Source organism: Aquarana catesbeiana, linkage group LG02 (assembly GCF_042186555.1).
Source record: "Aquarana catesbeiana isolate 2022-GZ linkage group LG02, ASM4218655v1, whole genome shotgun sequence".
Taxonomy (NCBI): Eukaryota; Metazoa; Chordata; class Amphibia; order Anura; family Ranidae; genus Aquarana; species Aquarana catesbeiana.
In genome coordinates this window covers 276,294,864-276,314,794 of record NC_133325.1, presented here as the reverse complement: position 1 = coordinate 276,314,794, position 19,931 = coordinate 276,294,864, and the positions used below count along the sequence as shown (strand labels likewise).

At 39.8% G+C, this 19,931-nt stretch overlaps 1 protein-coding gene across 3 annotated transcripts in view; it reads right to left on the bottom strand.

Annotated features, from left to right (window-relative positions):
• Positions 1–19,931, bottom strand: part of TPP2 (tripeptidyl peptidase 2) — a 97,402-nt gene that overhangs the window by 14,868 nt on the left and 62,603 nt on the right. For 2 of the 3 annotated variants that reach the window (XM_073614451.1, XM_073614449.1), the window contains exons 23-26: positions 19,088–19,166; positions 10,552–10,590; positions 1,613–1,764; positions 62–158 (exon numbers count right to left, since the gene is read on the bottom strand). In XM_073614451.1, the coding sequence (XP_073470552.1) occupies positions 62–158; positions 1,613–1,764; positions 10,552–10,590; positions 19,088–19,166 (367 nt within the window). The remainder of the gene's footprint in view (positions 1–61; positions 159–1,612; positions 1,765–10,551; positions 10,591–19,087; positions 19,167–19,931) is intronic. The other variant, XM_073614450.1, reaches the window with a different exon arrangement.

The window sequence follows — 19,931 nt, the reverse complement described above, 5'->3', positions numbered from 1 at the left end:
CACACATTTGTTTTTTTTAAATTCAACATTTTATTTTTTTTAACTCAAAAATTAACGTTACCTTTTCGGAATCCAGCTGGTGAAGCCTTGCAACATACAGGGGAAGATGGTTTGGAAAGGCTTCCTTCAATTCATTGAAGATATCATTGCTTTCAAGCCTTCAATAAAAACCATGTCAAAAGTTTAATTGCACATAAAACCTGAAGTATCAGAAGAATACCTCAAATAGTATTGTCCCCCTTAGCCCCCATCCACACCGAAACTGATACTCTCTGCCTGAGAAACAATTCTCCTGAAACACTCGCCTCCTGCTTGCTTTATGTTATAAAAAAAAAAAAAAAAAAAAAAAAAAAAAAGGCAAAACAGCAAGCCACACCATTTGAAAGGATTCCAAAACCAGAATTTTTCTGCAAATAATTTAGGCCAACATGTTTTCTGGCCCTACAAATTCCCCCTTATGGCTGATGAAGAGGGTCATGTAAAGACGACCTTGAAAAAGCATTTGTTTAAATTAGGCCCCTTCCACACTGCTGTGCTGCGGTTTCCCCGGAGCGTGGATGTAGTGCAGTGTACCCACAGTTTTCATGCAGGTTACCAGCACTTTCCCATAGACTTGTATCAGATTGGGAGTTTTTGGTACCTTTCGGAAAACACACCAAAGTTGCAACACGTGGGACTTTTTGTGCATTTTCAGAAAATGTACTAAAAACACAAGACTAAAAGAAGTCTATGAGAAACCACAGGTAACCTGCATGAAAACCGTGCGTACACTGCACTGCAGGGAAACTGCAGCGGAGCAGTGTGAAAGGGGCCTTATATGGAAAAATAAATACTCTGGCTTAGGACTTGGTGTGGCACTTCATTCTTTTTCCGTGTGTTTCACCCAAAGCGTCCCTTTGTGACCTCAGTCATGTATTTGGAGCTGCTTCGACAGGGACATCACAATCATTTTCATATGCTTTCTATACCATAAAAGGAAACCCAACGGTTTTTTGATCCAGCAATTCAAATCTCTCCATGATAATAAACAAGAACACCCGGCGTAGCATTCAAGTTTATGGCAGCGTTGGCTGTTAAACATGCAAGACTGCAGTTGTAGAAATAAAATTGGAACCCTGCTATTAATTATTAAGCAGGTCTAGCCTGTAAAGGGTTTTTCCAAGAGTACCCAACCTCCTGAGGGCAGTGTTATATGCAGAGATTTATATTGAGAAAGTATTTCAGTGAGATTACATTCTTTTCCATGGAAAGAGGGAACAAGAACATGGCTGAGAAAGGATTGCAATGGGCATCAGCAGTACATTCAAGTCATCTACTAAAGGAGACATTCACAGTCTCTGGCCCAATTTAACAATAACCATTAAAGACACCAATGTATTAACTAAGATGGGCATATCTTTTCCCCATTGACATGTTTAACTTCATATGTAAATTGTCATTGAACAGTTTAATAAAATTATAAAGTCTGTTTACATACTTTCAACTGCTCCCTCAATTCCTGTGGCACAAAATAGCTTGTAAAACATTTCTAACAATGTTACGTTTTCTACGGCTACTGTTTGATAAAATGCCATTGCCTGTAGAAATTAATTCTATCCCTCTGCTGACATACTTCGGCATCCACGTAATCTTTAAGTCTCTGAGAGCATCTGCAAATTCTTCTTTTACATCTTTCTCCTTTTCTGCTTCTTTCTCTTTGTCCTTGCTGCCATTCTTAGGTTTTGTTGATGCTGGTATCAAATGGTAGTGCACAGAAATCACATCCTGTAAAAAAAATTAAAAGAAAAAAACAAAAAACGAAAAAAAAAAACGTTAAAAAGTTCAAGTGAAACAACCAAAAAAAACCATACAAAAGGCTGTAAAAGTACCCAACTGTAAATAAATGTTGAAATAAAATTAGATAAGATTGTTAATTTGAACTCTAAAAACGAAGAACAGCTGAATTCTGAAAGTAGTTAAAGCTAGCCAGAACCAGAATAAAGTACTTTAAAGGGTATTTCCACTTTTGCAGACAAAACCCTACTATAATTTTGTTATGCGTTCCCATTCACATAGCATGCCTAAAAAATATATACAGTTGCAATTAATGTAACTCCCATACATATTGTCTGGTTGTTAACTTACTGACTTGTCCAGTAATGCCTGACATCGGTTAAAAAAAAAAAAAAAAAAAAAGTTTGGCCTTCCTTACAGGCTGTATGTATGAAACACTGTCCTACTAAGTCTTGACTGTTACATTTTTTATTGAAAAGATAAGTGTATTGAACCAAAACAAAAAAAAAATGTATTAGGCCCCTTTCACACGGGACGGATCCGTGTTGATCCGCCCCGTGAACATCCGCTGCTCAGCGGGGATCGCTCCGTTTTCCCCAGCTGAGCAGGCAGATGACAGGGCGGGACCCGCACACTGTGCAGGGACCGCCCTGTCAGATCTCCGCTCTCTCCTATGGGGAATCGGAGGAACACGGACCGTCTGTCCGTGTTCATCCGATCCGCTCTGCAGACGGATAGAAAAATAGGATTTTCTTCCGTCCGCAGAATCGGACGAGAGCGGAGCCGGGCGACATCGGGTGTTTGCGGATGTACATTCGCTGACACCCGCTATCCCATAGGGATGCATGTATGTCCGTATTTCATCCGAAAACGGATGGATGAAATACGGACATATGGTCCGCATGTGTGAAAGGGGCCTTAAAGTATTTCCTACCTTACATCTGTTTCTCAGGAGAAGGTGTCATGACTGACTGCAACTATTTTAAACAAAGTCAAAGTGAGTCTGGCCTTTAGCCAGCCATAGATGGTTCCAATCTCAGTCAGTTCAGCAGGGACCAGCCACGATTCGAACCATCTATGGGCAGGCTGATTGCACCCAAGTCGATCCATAGATCAAACCATCTACGAGTAGGCTGATTGTTCCCAAGTCGATCCATCTATGGACTTGGGTACAACCAGCATGTCAGATTTTTACATGAGATTATTGCAAGCGGCTATGACCGCTAGCAATAATCATGGTGTTCTCCTGTTGGGGATGGCTTTCCGTGCCACCCAACACAATAGCTCTATGGGAGGGATTCCCATCAACAGAGTTGACGGGGGAAATTGAGTGATTTTGCAAAATTGCATCATCTATACAGTGATGGTGAATCTTGGCACCCCAGATGTTTTGGAACTACATTTCCCATGATGCTCAATTACACTGTAGAGTGCATAAGCATCATGGGAAATGCAGTTCCAAAACATCTGGGGTGCCAAGGTTTGCCATCACTGATCTATGACCTGCCTAAGTAAGTCCTCATCAACATACAATGCAAAAATCCCAGCTTTTAAACCTTTAACCCATTGTTAGGACAGATGGTGTTCAAATTTAGTTACAGCTGATAATGAAGATCTGCCTGCACAGTACAGATTGAATTAATTATGGAAAACACAGTGGCCCAGCACCTGCTAACGAAGAAAACTACCTGCTGGAGAGTTAAAAATAGAGCATCTAAAAAAGGTAAGCTGTAATTTTTACATTTTACAAGTTATGCTACGTGAATCAAAACATGTAAAAAAATATAAAGCAGTTGTTATCCCAATCTGGCTGCAAAATTGGAGAAATGGCAAAACTGGAAATACACTTCAAACCAGCACTCAAACTGAGATAAAATATTTTACGGATTAATTGCAATGCACAGACACAAGCTTACAGGAGGGGAGATCACAGACAGGACTGAATCAATTTGTTGCTGCAACATTTGTCCAACAAAATTGATCGGGCAGGCCCTGGATGTATTACGGCATTTATAGTCTCCACCCAGGGTGTGCCATCTGGCAGCAGTGCTTATATTACAAGAATGGTAATCCTCTCTCAGGTAAACTGTTCACATTATAGGTATATGAACAGTGTATTTAACCATTTGCCTTGAGCTCAGCTTTAATATGTGACAAACCTGGAAAATGCAAACTGAGCATAATACAAAGGATCAAAAGCAGAGGTTACCTTCAGTAAAGACTGCATGTCACAATGATGTGCGGATCTAAAGATACAGGCAGCAGAAGCTGTAAGCAGAAGTATTTTCTTGTAACAGTCAAGCTTAGCACCGCTCCCCCCCCCCCCCACCTCCTTACACTCCCCATTGTTTAGTGGGGGGCACATTACATTAAAAGGGATGTATAGAAAACACATTTGTGGTAGTTTTGGATAAGGTAGATAAGGTAGAGAAGGGTCGACTTATCTTAGGACTTGTTTGGGGGAAAAAAAAAATAGGATATTTATAGGCGGGCAACAGGAATGATCTGAATATCAGAGTTTCATGTGGCTCTATGCAAGCAGGAGCAGCAGCAGCAGCCAATAGCAACACAGAAAAGAAAGCAGGTGTTAAACACTCCACCTAGCGAATGACGTCAGTGCTCAGTCTCAAAGCATTCTGTGTTAGGAACTGCCAAGAAGCAGAAAATGTAAAGGTACCCAGTGGGCAATGTAAATGAGGTAGCCTCCCAGTGCCAGCTCAACTGGCCTATTCATGGAGTGATTCTTCATGAGCTTAGGCAATGCTGGCAGCACTGGACTGCAAATTTGTTACCAGAATGCCCTAAGGAGAACCCATACCTCAAAAGGTCACTGCCAGGCTATCTATCCCTGCAATGTACAGTTTAGCATGGTCTGGATGCTGCACTCAAAAAGCTAGGCTTAGGACGGGCATGACACAAATGGCTGCAATCAAAGAGACTAGCTCTAGTAATGATGTAAAAAATAAAAATACACAACAAACATGGAGGGAAGACGTCCCTCCTCCTAGGACACTAGGGGAAAAAATTATTTTATATATATATATATATATATATATATATATATATATATATATATATATATATATATATATATATATATATATATATATATTCATAAGTTTACATACCCTGGCAGAATTTATGATTTCTTGGCCATGCAACAGAGAATATGAATAACATAAAAAACTTTTCTTTCACTCATGGTTAGCGTTTGGCTGAAGCCATTTATCATCAATCAACTGTTTACTCTTTAAATCGTAATGGCAACAGAAACTATCCAAATGACCCTGATCAAAAGTGTACATTCCCCAGTTCTTAATACCGTGTATTGCCCTCTTGACAGCTTGAAGTCTTTCGTGGTATTTGTGGATGAGGCTCTTAATTTTCTACGATGGTAAAGCTGCACATTCCTCTTGACAAAAAGCCTCCAGTTCCTGTAAATTCTTGGGCTGTCTTGCATGAACTGCACATTTGAGATCTCCCCAGAGTGGCTCAATTATATTGAGGTCAGGAGACTGAGATTGCCACTCCAGAACCTTCACTTTATACTGCTGTAGCCAATGACAGGTCTACTTGGCCTTCTGTTCTGGATCATTGTCATGTTGGAATGTCCAAAGTACGTCCTCCAGTATTTTTTGAAAACATACTGCATTCATCTTGCCATCAATTTTAACCAAAGTTCCTGTGCCTTTTGTAGCTCACACATCCCCAAAACATCAGCGATCCACCTTCGTACCTTTCATCATAGGCCTTGTTGACTCCTCTCCAAATGAAGCATTTATGGTTGTGGCCAAAAAGCTCAATTTTGGTCTCATCACTCCAAATGACTTTGTGCCAGAAGGTTTGAGGCTTGTCTCTGTGCTGTTTGGCATATTGCAAGTGGGATACTTTGTGGCATTTGCATAGTAATGGCTTTCTTCTGGGGACTCGACCATGCAGCCCATTTTTCTTCAAGTGCCTCCTTATTATGTATCTTGAAACAGCCACACCACAGGTTTTCAGAGTTTTGTATTTCACCTGAAGTTATTTGTGGGTTTTTCTATGCATCCCGAACAATTTTCCAGGCAGTTGTGGCTGAAATTGTAGTGCTCTACCTGACCGTGGTTTGGTTTTAACAGAACGCCTCATTTTCCACTTCTTGATTAGGGTTTGAACACTGCTGATTGGCATTCTTAATTCCTTGGTTATCTTTTTATATCCCTTTCCCGCAGATCCTTTGACAATTCTTTTGCTTTCCCCATGACTCAGAATCCAGAAACGTCAGTGCAGCACTGAATGAAGGATGCAAGGGTCTTTTGCGAGTCCAGAAACTCATTGACCTTTTATACACACACAAAAACACACTAATTACAAGCAAAAGGATCACAGGTGAGGTTAGTTACCTTTAATAGCCATTCAAACCTCTTTGGGTCACCTTGTGTGCAAGTTATCAGGCCCAAATCACCAGGGTATGTAAACTTTTGATCAGGGTCATCTAGGTAGTTTCTGTTGCCATCATGATTTAAAAAGAGTAAACACAGTTGATTGATACTAAATGGCTTCACCCAAACATTAACCATGAGTGAAAGAAATGATTTTGTGTTATTTATATTCTCTGAAAAATGGCCAAGAAACCAAAATTCTGCCAGGGTGTGTAAACTTATGAGCACAAAAAAAAATTATATATATATATATATATATATATATATATATACACACACACACACACACACACACACACACAGTGGGGACGGAAAGTATTCAGACCCCCTAAAATTTTTCACTCTTTGTTATATTACAGCCATTTGCTAAAATCATTTAAGTTCATTTTTTCCCTCATTAATGTACACACAGCACCCCATATTGACAGAAAAACACAGATTTGTTGACATTTTTGCAGATTTATTAAAAAAGAAAAACTGAAATATCACATGGTCCTAAGTATTCAGACCATTTGCTCAGTATTTAGTAGAAGCACCCTTTTGATCTAATACAGCCATGAGTCTTTTTGGGAAAGATGCAACAAGTTTTTCACACCTGGATTTGGGGATCCTCTGCCATTCCTCCTTGCAGATCCTCTCCAGTTCTGTCAGGTTGGATGGTAAACGTTGGTGGACAACCATTTTTAGGTCTCTCCAGAGATGCTCAATTGTGTTTAAGTCATGGCTCTGGCTGGGCCATTCAAGAACAGTCAGAGTTGTTGTGAAGCCACTACTTCGTTATTTTAGCTGTGTGCTTAGGGTCATTGTCTTGTTGGAAGGTAAACCTTCGGCCCAGTCTCAGGTCCTGAACACTTTGGAGAAGGTTTTCATCCAGGATATCCCTGTACTTGGCCGCATTCATCTTTCCCTCGATTGCAACCAGTTGTCCTGTCCCTGCAGCTGAAAAACACCCCCCGCAGCATGATGCTGCCACCACCATGCTTCACTGTTGGGACTGTATTGGACAGGTGATGAGCAGTACCTGGTTTTCTCCAAACATACAGCTTAGAATTAAGCCCAAAAAGTTCTATCTTGGTCTCATCAGACCGGAGAATCTTATTTCTCACCATCTTGGAGCCCTTCAGGTGTTTTTTTTTAGCAAACTCCATGCGGGCTTTCATGTGTCTTGCACTGAGGAGAGCCTTCCGTCGGGCCACTCTGCCATAAAGCCCCGACTGGTGGAGGGCTGCAGTGATGGTTGACTTTCTACAACTTTCTCCCATCTCCCGACTGCATCTCTGGAGCCCAGCCACAGTGATCTTTGGGTTCTTCTTTACCTCTCTCACCAAGGCTCTTCTCCCCTGATAGCTTAGTTTGGTCGGATGGCCAGCTCTAGGAAGGGTTCTGGTCATCCCAAACATCTTCCATTTAAGGATTATGGAGGCCACTGTGCTCTTAGGAACCTTAAGTGCAGCAGAAATTTTTTTGTAACCCTGGCCAGATCTGTGCCTTGCCACAATTCTGTCTCTGAGCTCTTCAGGCAGTTCCTTTGACCTCATGATTCTCATTTGCTCTGATATGCACTGTGAGCTGTAAGGTCTTATATAGACAGGTGTGTGGCTTTCCTAATCAATTCCAATCAGTATAATCAAACACAGCTGGACTCAAATGAAGGTGTAGAACCATCTCAAGGAAGATCAGAAGAAATGGACAGCACTTGAGTTAAATATATGAGTGTCACAGCAAAGGGTCTGAATACTTATGGACCATGTGATATTTCAGTTTTTCTTTTTTAATAAATCTGCAAAAATGTCAACAAATCTGTGTTTTTCTGTCAATATGGGGTGCTGTGTGTACATTAATGAGGAAAAAAATGATTTTAGCAAATGGCTGCAATATAACAAAGAGAAAAATTTAAGGGGGGTCTGAATACTTCCGTCCCCACTTTGTGTATGTAATATATATATATATATATATATATATATATATATATATATATATATATATATATATATATATATATATATATATATATATATATACACACACACACACACACACACACACACATTATATATATATATATATATATATATATATATATATATATATATATATATATATATATATTACTGGTAGTAGGAGGGGTTATCCCTGGGTTGGCCTAGATTTATTTATTTTTTTGTTTGCCTGTGTCCATTCCTTCTGTAGTTAGTGAATTCCAATGCTTAGTGTCCCCAAATTGAGGAACAGAAAACATGTAGACACCAAGATCAATAAGGAGGCTTCTGGATGTGGGAGGGGTGGGAACAAGTGACATGTGGTTTTTACCAAGTACAACCTCTGCTTACTCATTTTCTTCCGTTTTAGTTTTAATTGCCAAGGTTTGTGTGGGGTTTACATAAAACCCTGTAATTGCTTTTAATGCTCATTTACTAGTTTACATTAATTCGCTTTAATAAAATATAAATAAGGCACATTTTCTGGAAAAAGAAAATACAGCAGGGCTACAAGACACAGCAAACAGATGTAGATAAGATAGATAAAGTACATTTTACATGGTAGTATCTGGGAAATACTTTTGAATAGATGTGCAGATTTTCTGCCCCCACTGTGGAAAGTGTATACGTTTGAAATTCTTGCAAAATTTAGAGATAATTGTAAAAAAAAAATTGGCAAGTCATCCAAAAAATTTTTTTTCTCTCGTTTTGTTGATATTTTATATCATGCAAAAAGCTGCATACTGAACTACTCAATCAATGTCACGGGTTCTCTGCTGTACCTGCCACAATAATTTCCTTGTAAAGCACCTCTAAGCTAGGTACAACTAAAGCTGGCCCTAGATAAATCAAAATTTGGTCGGTTCAGCAGGGACCAGCTAGATTTCGATCAGTCTGTCATTGTCCCCGTTTGGCAGAAGTCTATTAGAAAAAAAAAAAAATAGGCTAGTCGTCCAAAGGTTAGCATTTCCTAATATGACAGTGTATTTATTTGTCTAATGTGACAATGTCACATTAGGACAAGTGGCTACGTCCTTACAGACTTGAATGGGCTGCCTGTTCACAACACCTGGAGCTTAGAGACCAAAAAAAATAAATAAAAAAATGGCCTGTTCATAGTACATGGACCTCAGCAGTTGTGTAAACGAGGCCGCATATTACCTATTCTACCATTCTATACAAAAAGGCAAATTACATTTTTAGTAACACTTAAAAAGAAAAAAGCAACTCCACTGAGAAACTGATGTAAAAATTCCACACTCCTTTTAAGCTCTAGAACGGAGTATAGTTATGAACCCCAAATTTCCAGGAAGTCTGCTAGGATGGACTTGGAAAAATGTACAGTCTGTACATCAGAGCCAGGGAAAGTACTCCATTCCCAATGAGTAGTGTAGAGAGGCTACTCCCCCCTGCAAAATGATGGCTAGCTAAACACTGCAGTATTTCAGTAGGGCTATAAAATCGAGAATCCCAAAAACTTTATATTTTTATTCGCAGGAAAAAGTTTCCCAATTACAGGTACACATTAGACTGCTATTTGTGCACACTGGTTCTCAAATAAGTCAATCTGCAAAAAAAAAAAAAAAAAACCCTTGCAGTGTGGTTATAAAATTAAGCAATGTGATCAATTGCCAGAAAAGGTCATTAGAATGCAAAGGATTTTCTATCACAATCTTTGTGATTAGCCATTCCATGTCTAATGTAGAAAAGGTTTAACCCAACACGTTCCACATTTGACTGTATTGGGAAGAAAGCAGTGGTAGGATCTGACAAAGCAGCTCTTGTTTAAAATTAGGTAGATACCCCACCATCATTCTTAAACACGTTTTCCTGTGTGCAGCCATCTTTAGACATAAGATAGCATTCTGGTGATTATACAAATTGCCTATAATATGTGCATATACATGCCTGGATTTCTTCTTTAATCTGAAGATGGCCATAGAAATAATCACGGGACATGGATCAAGTAATGGTCGTCTAAAGTGTATGTTCTACTTACCACACCAGGCAGTTTATTTGAAAATAATATTCAAATAGCAGTTTCAATGATCAATAAAAGCAAAGCTAAATTTTAGTGAATATGTCACAAAAAACTGCAATTTATTTTAAAGAAAACAATTCAACTTGTTTTTCTTCAGCTTGTAATTTATAAAACACATTGGACGACAATCCACCTAGCAAATCCACCTTATCTATCTAATAACCTTATGTCTTATGCTAGGGCTACATACAGGAACTGGTTTACTGGATCCTTAAGTGAGCAAATGAAAGACAAAAGTTACTTTCTCTGCTGCAAATCTGTCTTCAAAAAAGGTTTTGGCGACAGATTCAGATGAACATATGCAGATATATGAGGTTAGAGTAACTGACAAAAGTACCTTTTTATATTTTCCTTGTCGCTTTGCTGCAGACTGCCCCTGGGAGTTAGAACAACATACTGTAAGAACACATGTACTCTACAAGGAATGGATAAACTGTCTCCCTATCATATTAACCGCTAATACATATGGTCTGCTCATGCGAGAACTTAAAATTTTAAAGACTGAATATGGATTAGGAATTGCATTCATTCACTTCTGAGATTTTCATGTTGTGCAGTTGCAGCGTGGTGCACTTTAGACACTCTTTACATGCATTACAGTTTGTTAGTATAAAATATACCAAGTTGCAGGAATTCAATTTTTTATTTTTATGTTTAAGCGCACAACACTAAGACAGAGGTGTGAATGTAGTCCCAAGATCCAACTTTCCATGGCAAACAGGGCATTGTGAACTGTGCTATTGTCCTAATATGCTACTCAAAAGACTAGGTACTAGACTAGGAATCATAAGCCATTTGTAGTAGGATGAATTAACCATCAAGAAAATGGTCATTTTACCAAAAAAGGATAATAAGGAGGTTTGCTTACCACATAACAGCGGTCACATAGTTTTTTATTCAATTCATAAAATTAACCCTTTATGGCATTTAGTTCTAGTGATGAACTACTCTTTATAAAATCTTTAACATAATTACTCTATCCACTATTTTAATAATTATGATGAACTGAAATGTTCTTTACTGTACTTGTACAAAACAGAAAATCGAAATTTGTTTCTCTTGGGGACAGACAAAATTTAAGCTAGTTTGTCCAGGAACACCAAAGGTTGAGGACAACTAGTCAGATGCCCTAATCACTCCACACGGTATAGGACATTTCTGTACAAGACAACGCAACAAAATGACAGACTTTTCACACTTTATAGCTCTATGCTTACTCGTTCCCCAGATGTTAAAGAACACCCTTCCATATAATCAATATGAATAGGTCAACTATCGGGGAAAGGAAACTAAAAGTGAATAGGTTGAATTGCAAACAAGCACAAAGGCTAAATTTTAGAGATAAATATATTAGTTGTGCTCAAAAATACTCAAGCTTTGTTTTTCAACTGTAGATTGATACCACATCGCTTTCATGGCATTGCTGGAAAGCTTAGGATGACACAAACAAGTAATACAGGACAGTTGTAAAATTTGTAGGCCATTATTTTTTGCCTCAATGTTTTACCTCAGATAGTTTGTCCAATATTGATATTTGACTAGGATTTCTCAATTTGAACCCTATTCGCTTGTACAGTACCCTGAGAAAGTATTGACAACGATTGAAAATTTCCACATTTTGTCATGTTACAACCAAAAATATAAATGTATTTTATTGGAATTTTATGTGCTAGACCAGTGATGGCGAACCTTGGCACTCCAGATGTTTTGGAACTACATTTCCCATGCAGCTCAACTACACTGCAGAGTGCAAGAGCATCATGGCAAATGTAGTTTTAACACATCTGGGGTGCCAAGGTTCGCCATCACTGTGCTAGACCAACACAATTGTGAAGTAGAAAGAAAAGGATAAATGGTTTTCAAAATATTTTACAATTAAATATGTGAAAAGTGTGGCGTGCATTTGTATTCAGCCCCCCTGAGTCAATTTCGCTAGAATTACAGCTGCAAATCTTTTTAGGTATGTCTCTAATAGCTTTGCACATCTAGCTTCTTTGCAAAATAGCTCGAGCTCTGTCAGACTGGAGAGTGTCTGAACAGCAATTTTCAAGTCATGCCACAGATTCTCAATTGGATTTATATCTGGACTTGGATTGGGCCATTCTAACACATGGATATGCTTTGATCTAAACCATTCCATTGTAGCTCTGGCTGTATGTTTAGGGTCGTTTCCCTGCTGAAAGATGAACCTCTGCCCCAGTTTCAAGTCTTTTGCACTCTAATGCCCCGTACACACGGTCGGATTTTCCGACGGAAAATGTGTGATAGGACCTTGTTGTCGGAAATTCCGACCGTGTGTAGGCTCCATCACACATTTTCCATCGGATTTTCCGACACACAAAGTTTGAGAGCAGGATATAAAATTTTCCGACAACAAAATCCGTTGTCGGAAATTCCGATCGCGTGTACACAAGTCCGACGGACAAAGTGCCACGCATGCTCAGAATAAATAAAGAGATGAAAGCTATTGGCCACTGCCCCGTTTATAGTCCCGACGTATGTGTTTTACGTCACCGCGTTTAGAACGATCGGATTTTCCGACAACTTTTTGTGACCGTGTGTATGCAAGACAAGTTTGAGCCAACATCCGTCGGAAAAAATCCTAGGATTTTGTTGTCGGAATGTCCGAACAAAGTCCGACCGTGTGTACGGGGCATAACAGGTTTTCTTCTAAGATGCTCCACCCATCTTCCCATCAACTCTGACCAGATTCCTTGTCTCTGCTAAAGAAAAGCATCCCCACAACATGATGCTGTCACCACCATGTTTCACGGTGGGGATGGTGTGTTCAGGGTGATGTGCAGTGTTAGTTTTCTACCACACATAGCGTTTTGCTTTTAGGTCAAAGTTCAATTTTGGTCTCATTTGCCCAGAGCACCATCTTCCACATGGCTTCTTGCAAACTGCAAACGCGACTTCTAATGGCCTTCTTTCAACAATGGCTTTCTTCTTGCCACTCTTCCACAAAGGCCAGATTTGTGGAGTGCACGACTAAGGCCCCTTTCACACTGGGGCGGTAGCGGGCGTTGGCGGTAAAACAGCGCTATTTTTAGCGCTGTTTTACCACGGTATTCGGCCGCTAGCGGTGTGGTTTTAACCCCCCCGCTGGCGGCCGAAAAAGGGTTAAAACCACTCGTATAGCGTGGCTATAGCCACGGTATAGCCGCGCTGTCCCATTGATTTCAATGGGCAGGAGCGGTTTAGGAGTGGTGAATACACCGCTCCTTCACCGCTCCAAAGATGCGGCTGACAGGAGATTTTTTCTTCTCCTGCCAGCGCACCACTTCAGTGTGAAAGCCCTCGGGCTTTCACACTGAACAGCGGAGGCTGTTTTGGGGCGGTTTGCAGGCGGTATTTTTAGCGCAATAACGCCTGCAAACCGCCCCAGTGTGAAAGGGGCCTAATAGTTGTCCTGTGGACAGATTCTCCCACCTGAGCTGTGGATCTCTGCAGCTCCTCCAGAATTACCATGGGCCTCTTGGCTGCTTCTGCTTCCGTTTAAGTGGACGCCATGTCTTGGTAGGTTTGCAGTTGTGCCATACTCTTTCCATTTTCAAATGATGGATTCAACAGCGCTTCGTGAGATATTCACCTAACCCTGCTTTAAAATTCTCCACAACTTTATCCCTGACCTGTCTGGTGTGTTCCTTGGCCTTCATGATGCGGTTTGTTCACTAAGGTACTCTAACAAACCTCTGGGGGCATAACAGAACAGCTGTATTTATACTTAGATTAATTTACACACAGGTGGACTCTATTTACAAATTAGGTGACTTCTGAAGGTAATTGGTTCCACTTGATTTTAGTTAGGGGTATCAGAGTAAAGGAGGCTGAATACAAATGCATGCCACACTTTTCAGATATTTGTAAACAATTTTGAAAACCATTTATCATTTTTCTTCCACTTCACAATTATGTCCCACTTTGTGTTGGTCTATCATATAAAATCCCAATAAATTACATTTATGTTTTTGGTTGCAACATGGCAAAATTTGGAAAATTTCAAGGGGTGTGAATACTTTTTCAAGGCACCGTATGTCTGAAAAAACGCGTATAAAAGAATTTGCAAATAAATTAGTGCATGGCACACAGACAAACTTCTAAACTGTCAGGTACATACTCCTGAATAGCAAGGCTGAATACTTTAAGCATCCCCATAATGGATAACTAGCTGAAATTTCAAATTTCAAGGGGTATGAATACTTTTTCAAGGCACTGTATGTCTATAAAACCGTATATAAAGAATTTGCAAAGAAATTAGTGCATGGCAAACAGATAAACTTCTAAATTGTCAGTTACATACCCCCGAATAGCGAGGCTGAGTACTTTAAGCATCCTCCTAATGCAAAACTAGCTGAAATCTGCACTTTCTGGCAACAAATTAATAAGCTAACATATTAATGTTCAAGCGATGCTCTTGAGAGTACGATGGATATCCTACTAGCTAGAATGGAAGTATAAACCTGGGGGATAGGAGAAGTTGAGGGCTTATGATTACAGACTTATCTAATCATTGCCATTTGTTCACAACATGTACATACATTGTAAATTCATGGCATATATGGAAAAAAAAAAAAAAAAAAAAGAAGCTGTCTGAAGCGTCACACAGTAACGTAAAAGATGTAATAAAGTGTTAGAAATGCACCTAAAATTCCTTTTGAAGGCTGTGTTCAACACATCAAAAAGCCTTTTGGCAGTGTCAAGGTTGCTTATCTGTATAAAAATAAATAAAATATGCAGAGATCTCCTGGGAACAATATTAATCATATTTTGCAGCTAAGTGGGACACTATGCCCCATTTGTATATTTAATTAGGTGTTTCACAACCTTAAAGCATAAAAATGGCGTTTCTATATTCACCATAAAATACTTTTCTCAGGGTCCACTGAGGCACGCATCTTAAGTAAGCAACCTAGGGTTATACTGCTTACAGGAGAAATGGACACTAGGCACATAACTCTCTTAAGCCTATGACCTCTCCCACCTTACACTTTCTTTGTTGTAGCAGGCAGTCCAAAGGACTTAAAAGACTTAAAGGCTACGTTCACCTTTTGGAGCATGTTCCACCCATATTTAGACTGGCACATGCAACAAGATCAAGCCTTTTCCACCAGTTCTCCTTATCCTACCCCTCGGTGTGACAGTGGGCTCTCTCCACATGGCCGCATTATTCATTTACAGTTTCCTGTGAACGAATGGACAACCATCATCAGCCACCGCAGCTGATGAGTGATCTCATAGTTCATTCACAAGCCCTGCAGTTTTCCATAGAGAGCTTGTATGTAAGTATGGACAGAAAGCTGCAGGACTTGTCTGCAGAATCCTGACATTGCACCCCTAAGAAAAGGAGACATTTAGTTTACCCTAGCATACTGCTTGGCTATTAACAGTAGAAGCTTTACACAAAAGGACAGTCTATGTACAAAAACAGAAAAAAAATGCTCAGCACAGAAATATCCTGCTAGTGTCTCACGAGTCTTCAGTAACAGCTGGAATTTTGCAGCTCTGGCCACAATAACTAAGCAAGGAATCCTCATATCCTGGCCTGACCTGGAAAACAGAGTTCTGTGCTAATCAAAATACAAAGGGTAGTTGCTGCCAACTGCTGGACTGTCACAGAAAGGCCAACAGTATACTTAATGAAATGGGAAAATCTCTGCCCATTGGCTTCCTGTTATCATTTTCTTCACAGAAATAGAGCTTTCTTTTGGTGGCATTTAATCACTTCTGGGTTTTTTTATGTTTTCCAAAAAAAAAAAAAAAAATTAAACAAAAACAAAAAAAAGACCAAACATTTTGAAAAAAAAAAAAAAAAAAAAAAAAAGTTTTAGTTTCTGTCAGTAAATTTTGTAAATAAGTAATTTTTCTCCTTCACCGATGGGCGCTGATGAGGCAGCACTGATATGCCGCACTTATGGGCACCGATAGGTGGCACTGGTGGGCACAACTAATGGCCACTGATTGCTGACACTTGTGGGCACTGATTGCTGCCAATTGTGGGCACTGATTGCTGGCACTGGTGGGCACTAATTGTAATCAGGGTACACAATGCTGGCACTGATTAGCCGATCATATGGTTAAAGAGCCGCGGCTCTTTACACAGGTTGGGGTCGTGCCGTGTCCTAGCAACACTGTGCAGCTGCCACGCTGCGTGCCCCCGGGGGCGCACAAGAGCGGTTGTTCTGGGAGGCAGTCATATGATGTCCACCCAGAACGAGAGCTGCACCGCCCAGCCATCATTTGACGGTAAGGGGCAGCAAGTGGTTAAACAAATAACGTAGCAGAAAGAAACGTGACATTCATTCTTCTAGGGACACCAAGTGAAACTGAGTAGGTGAGAGATCAGAGAAGGGCTGACCTTTTTTAATGTGCCGAATGCGTTTCTCCTGCATGTGGCAGTATAAATCTAAGTCGCTTATTACATTCAAGGGGTATCCTTCAATTAATGATAAAGAGTCTTTTTTTAACTAAAGTGGAATACCAGGCTATACCTAACTAATCTTATGTTCTGACATAAAATGCGTTGGCCAGAGCCAACTTGTGACTAGCTAACTTGTGCAATGTATGATGTATCACGTAGAGTATTCCTTCATGTTTGTGAGTCATTTTACTTAATATTCATTTTTTATGTTATACTGGGCCATGGAGTTTGTGTTGGTTCTCTTCGAGTGGCATATATAAGATCGACAAGGTGGTCTGTTGGGAGTTCTTGGAAAGTGCAGGAGCATAATAGTGGTACGAGCTGCTGGTGACACATCCCAGGCTGACGCTGCCGAGTCCTTGGTCCCTTTCGTCCATGCTAGATTGACCTCATAGTACAGAGGTCTGATTTTTCTAGAAAGGTGCTTTTGCAAACTTGAAGGTTGTGCAGTACTTTGAGCCATATTATATGTGGTCAAGACTTGTCATAGCACTGGTTTGGGATATGGTACAAAACTTTAGAATTACTTGGTCTGTCAAGACACTGGTTTGGGACATTCTATTACATTTTACCAATTAGTTTTTTGCATAATTGCACTTTATTCACTTATAGAAGGTATATGACATTTGAATAATTCCATTTGATATGAATTTTTATCTAAGGGGGGAAAAAAAAAACCCAACACACACACTCTAATATATATATATATATATATATATATATATATATAAAAATATAAAAAACATATACATACATGCATGCATACACACACACTTTTTGGCTTCACATTGAATGATAAAATTTGATTATTGCATAGGATTTTGTTTTATGTTTATTTATTTTGTTTTATTAAGGATTTGATGCACGAACACATTTAGAGATAACTGATCCATTTTTAGTTCAGCTTTGGTATATTGGTTATACAGATACTGGATTGCTGTAGTCTACACAGAGGATCGTTTGATGCTGAGCGCAGGTGGTTGGTTAACACATTTTAGTCCTATAGACTTGTATGGGAATTTAAAACCTGTTTGAAGTATACAAAAGCCCGTCGACACAGGCCTTTAAGCAGCATGGATGAAAAAAACCTGAAGGAAAGCCGCAATGGACCCAGAACAAGTGTACAGATAAGGACTTTAGACCAAGTCCCCTTTCACACTTATACGACTTGTCCCACGATTTTGTACTGCAAAATCGTATGACAAGTCATTCTCCATGATGTTCAATGACTACCATTCATATTGGCACGACTTTAAGTCGTGGCGACTTCAAAGTAGACCCTGCACTACTTTGGTCCAACTTCCATGCAAGTTGATGTCCATAGACCTCAATGTTTAACCCTCAAGTAGCATGCAAATCATACCTGAATAATATAGACACAATTTCAGTACGACTTTGTAAGCACAAGCTGAGAATGGTTAATGCCAAAGTTGTGGCAAAGTCGTACAAAGTAGTACTGCTCCCAAATCGTGGCAAAATTGCAGCCATGAAATCGTGGTAAAATCGCGCGACTTTGAGGTCGCACAAGTGTGAAAGGGGCCTAAATCTGACTTTTTATACTTGTCCCAAGTCAAAGATTCAGCCAGGCAAATTACATGTTTAGGAGTCAGCGATGACAGCCAATGTGGGGTGGGAACTTGGTCAGAATCATCTCTGCTTCCATTCAGATCTCTCTTTAGGTCCAGCGCAGGAAAAGAAAGTGGAAGACAGGACAGAGAAAATGCACACAGTACAACAGCCTTCTGGTGCCATCAAAAGAGTAGCCAGACTACTGTTCAAAGTTATAGCACTGGCCTAAGAACTCTAGCCAACTAACATCTTGTATCAGAATAGCGAATAATGAATGCTCACTCAATTGCCCCAAAAACACAGGACTGCACTAGGTTGACAAGCAGGCAAGTGGAATTGATGGTGTTTTGGGGCTGTCTCTACAGGCTTTTGCTGGTGCCATAACTGCGTCTCTCTCCAGGCAAGTTGATGAGAAAGTAAACAGCCTGAAGCAGACTGATGCTGCTTACAAGGAGTTTGACAACCAATTAAATGCACCCGTCAATTAATTTTGAATGATCTTAGGCTGGCTATAATTTATACAATTTTCTTACACAATTTATCTTTAGATTTATCAAAGCCATATAATATGAGGGGCAAACTCTTTCAATTTGTATGCAATCAGGCAGGCCCTTGCACTACATAGCTGAAGGCTTTAGACCGATTTCAAGTAAAAGCAGAATGCATCCTAAAGCATTTGCCCATCTACAGGCCTGTGGACAAAGATCATTTAAGAACTTTAATATTTTAGTCACTTTAACCAAACAGATGAGAAAAAAGGCAGACCGATATTTTAAAATCTGTAAGCTACATGACAAATAATAGCACAGTTAGCTATATTGTGGCAATGGTGATAAAAGCTGATCAAATTAGAAAAGAAAAATGGAATAAAAACACAACTCACCGCTTTTTTGCCAAGTTCTGTCTTGGACAGCGTCAAAGTGCCACTGAGGTAGCAGCCTGGCCCAGCACCTTTGGGTATTCTGTTCAAGAGAAGACAAAATATGAAATATAAAAATATCCAGATACACCTGCATTGTTACACACAGCTGCTCTAATGTTGCTTCCAAAGTTAAACTGGACTTAAATTTCATAAGATGCTATTATACCTGTAGATTCAAAGCAAAGTTTCTCTAGAAAAAGGTGTAAAAAATACCAGGTTGCCTCAATTTTTCAGTTACAAATGCACTTTTGAAGAGTGACATTAAACCCCATATTTTGCACAAACTCCACATAAGCTACTCATGACAGTCTATCCACCATCCCTTTAATATCTGCCTTATTGAAACTAAAGTCAGACTGTAAGATAGTTTGAGGTTACTTAGGGCTTGTGTACACTGATGATTGTACAAGGCTTAAGCCCTGTATGCTTTTGGTTGCCAACAACGAATGCCCCTATTGACTCTCATATTGGTATTCCATTATAATTATCAGTCCTCTAGCTACTTTGGCTCTAGATACAATAGCCAAATGGCTAAGCTTTTGGAATCCCAATTCCCACACAGCCTTATCTGCTCACACTGCTATTTGGATAGCAAACTGCAAGGAGGAACATCCCCAAAACACCCTAAGGAACCTATGGAAAAATTCTCTTGGCCGAGGCAAGGGCCACAAACTTATAGTGTTTGTTGCCCAGGGCAAAGCTAAGCAATCACTGATGACCTGGAAAGACTAAGGCTCCTTTCACACGATCGGACCGTTCAGGTCCACCTGTCAGTTTTGACGGCGGACCTGAACGGGCGCTCCAT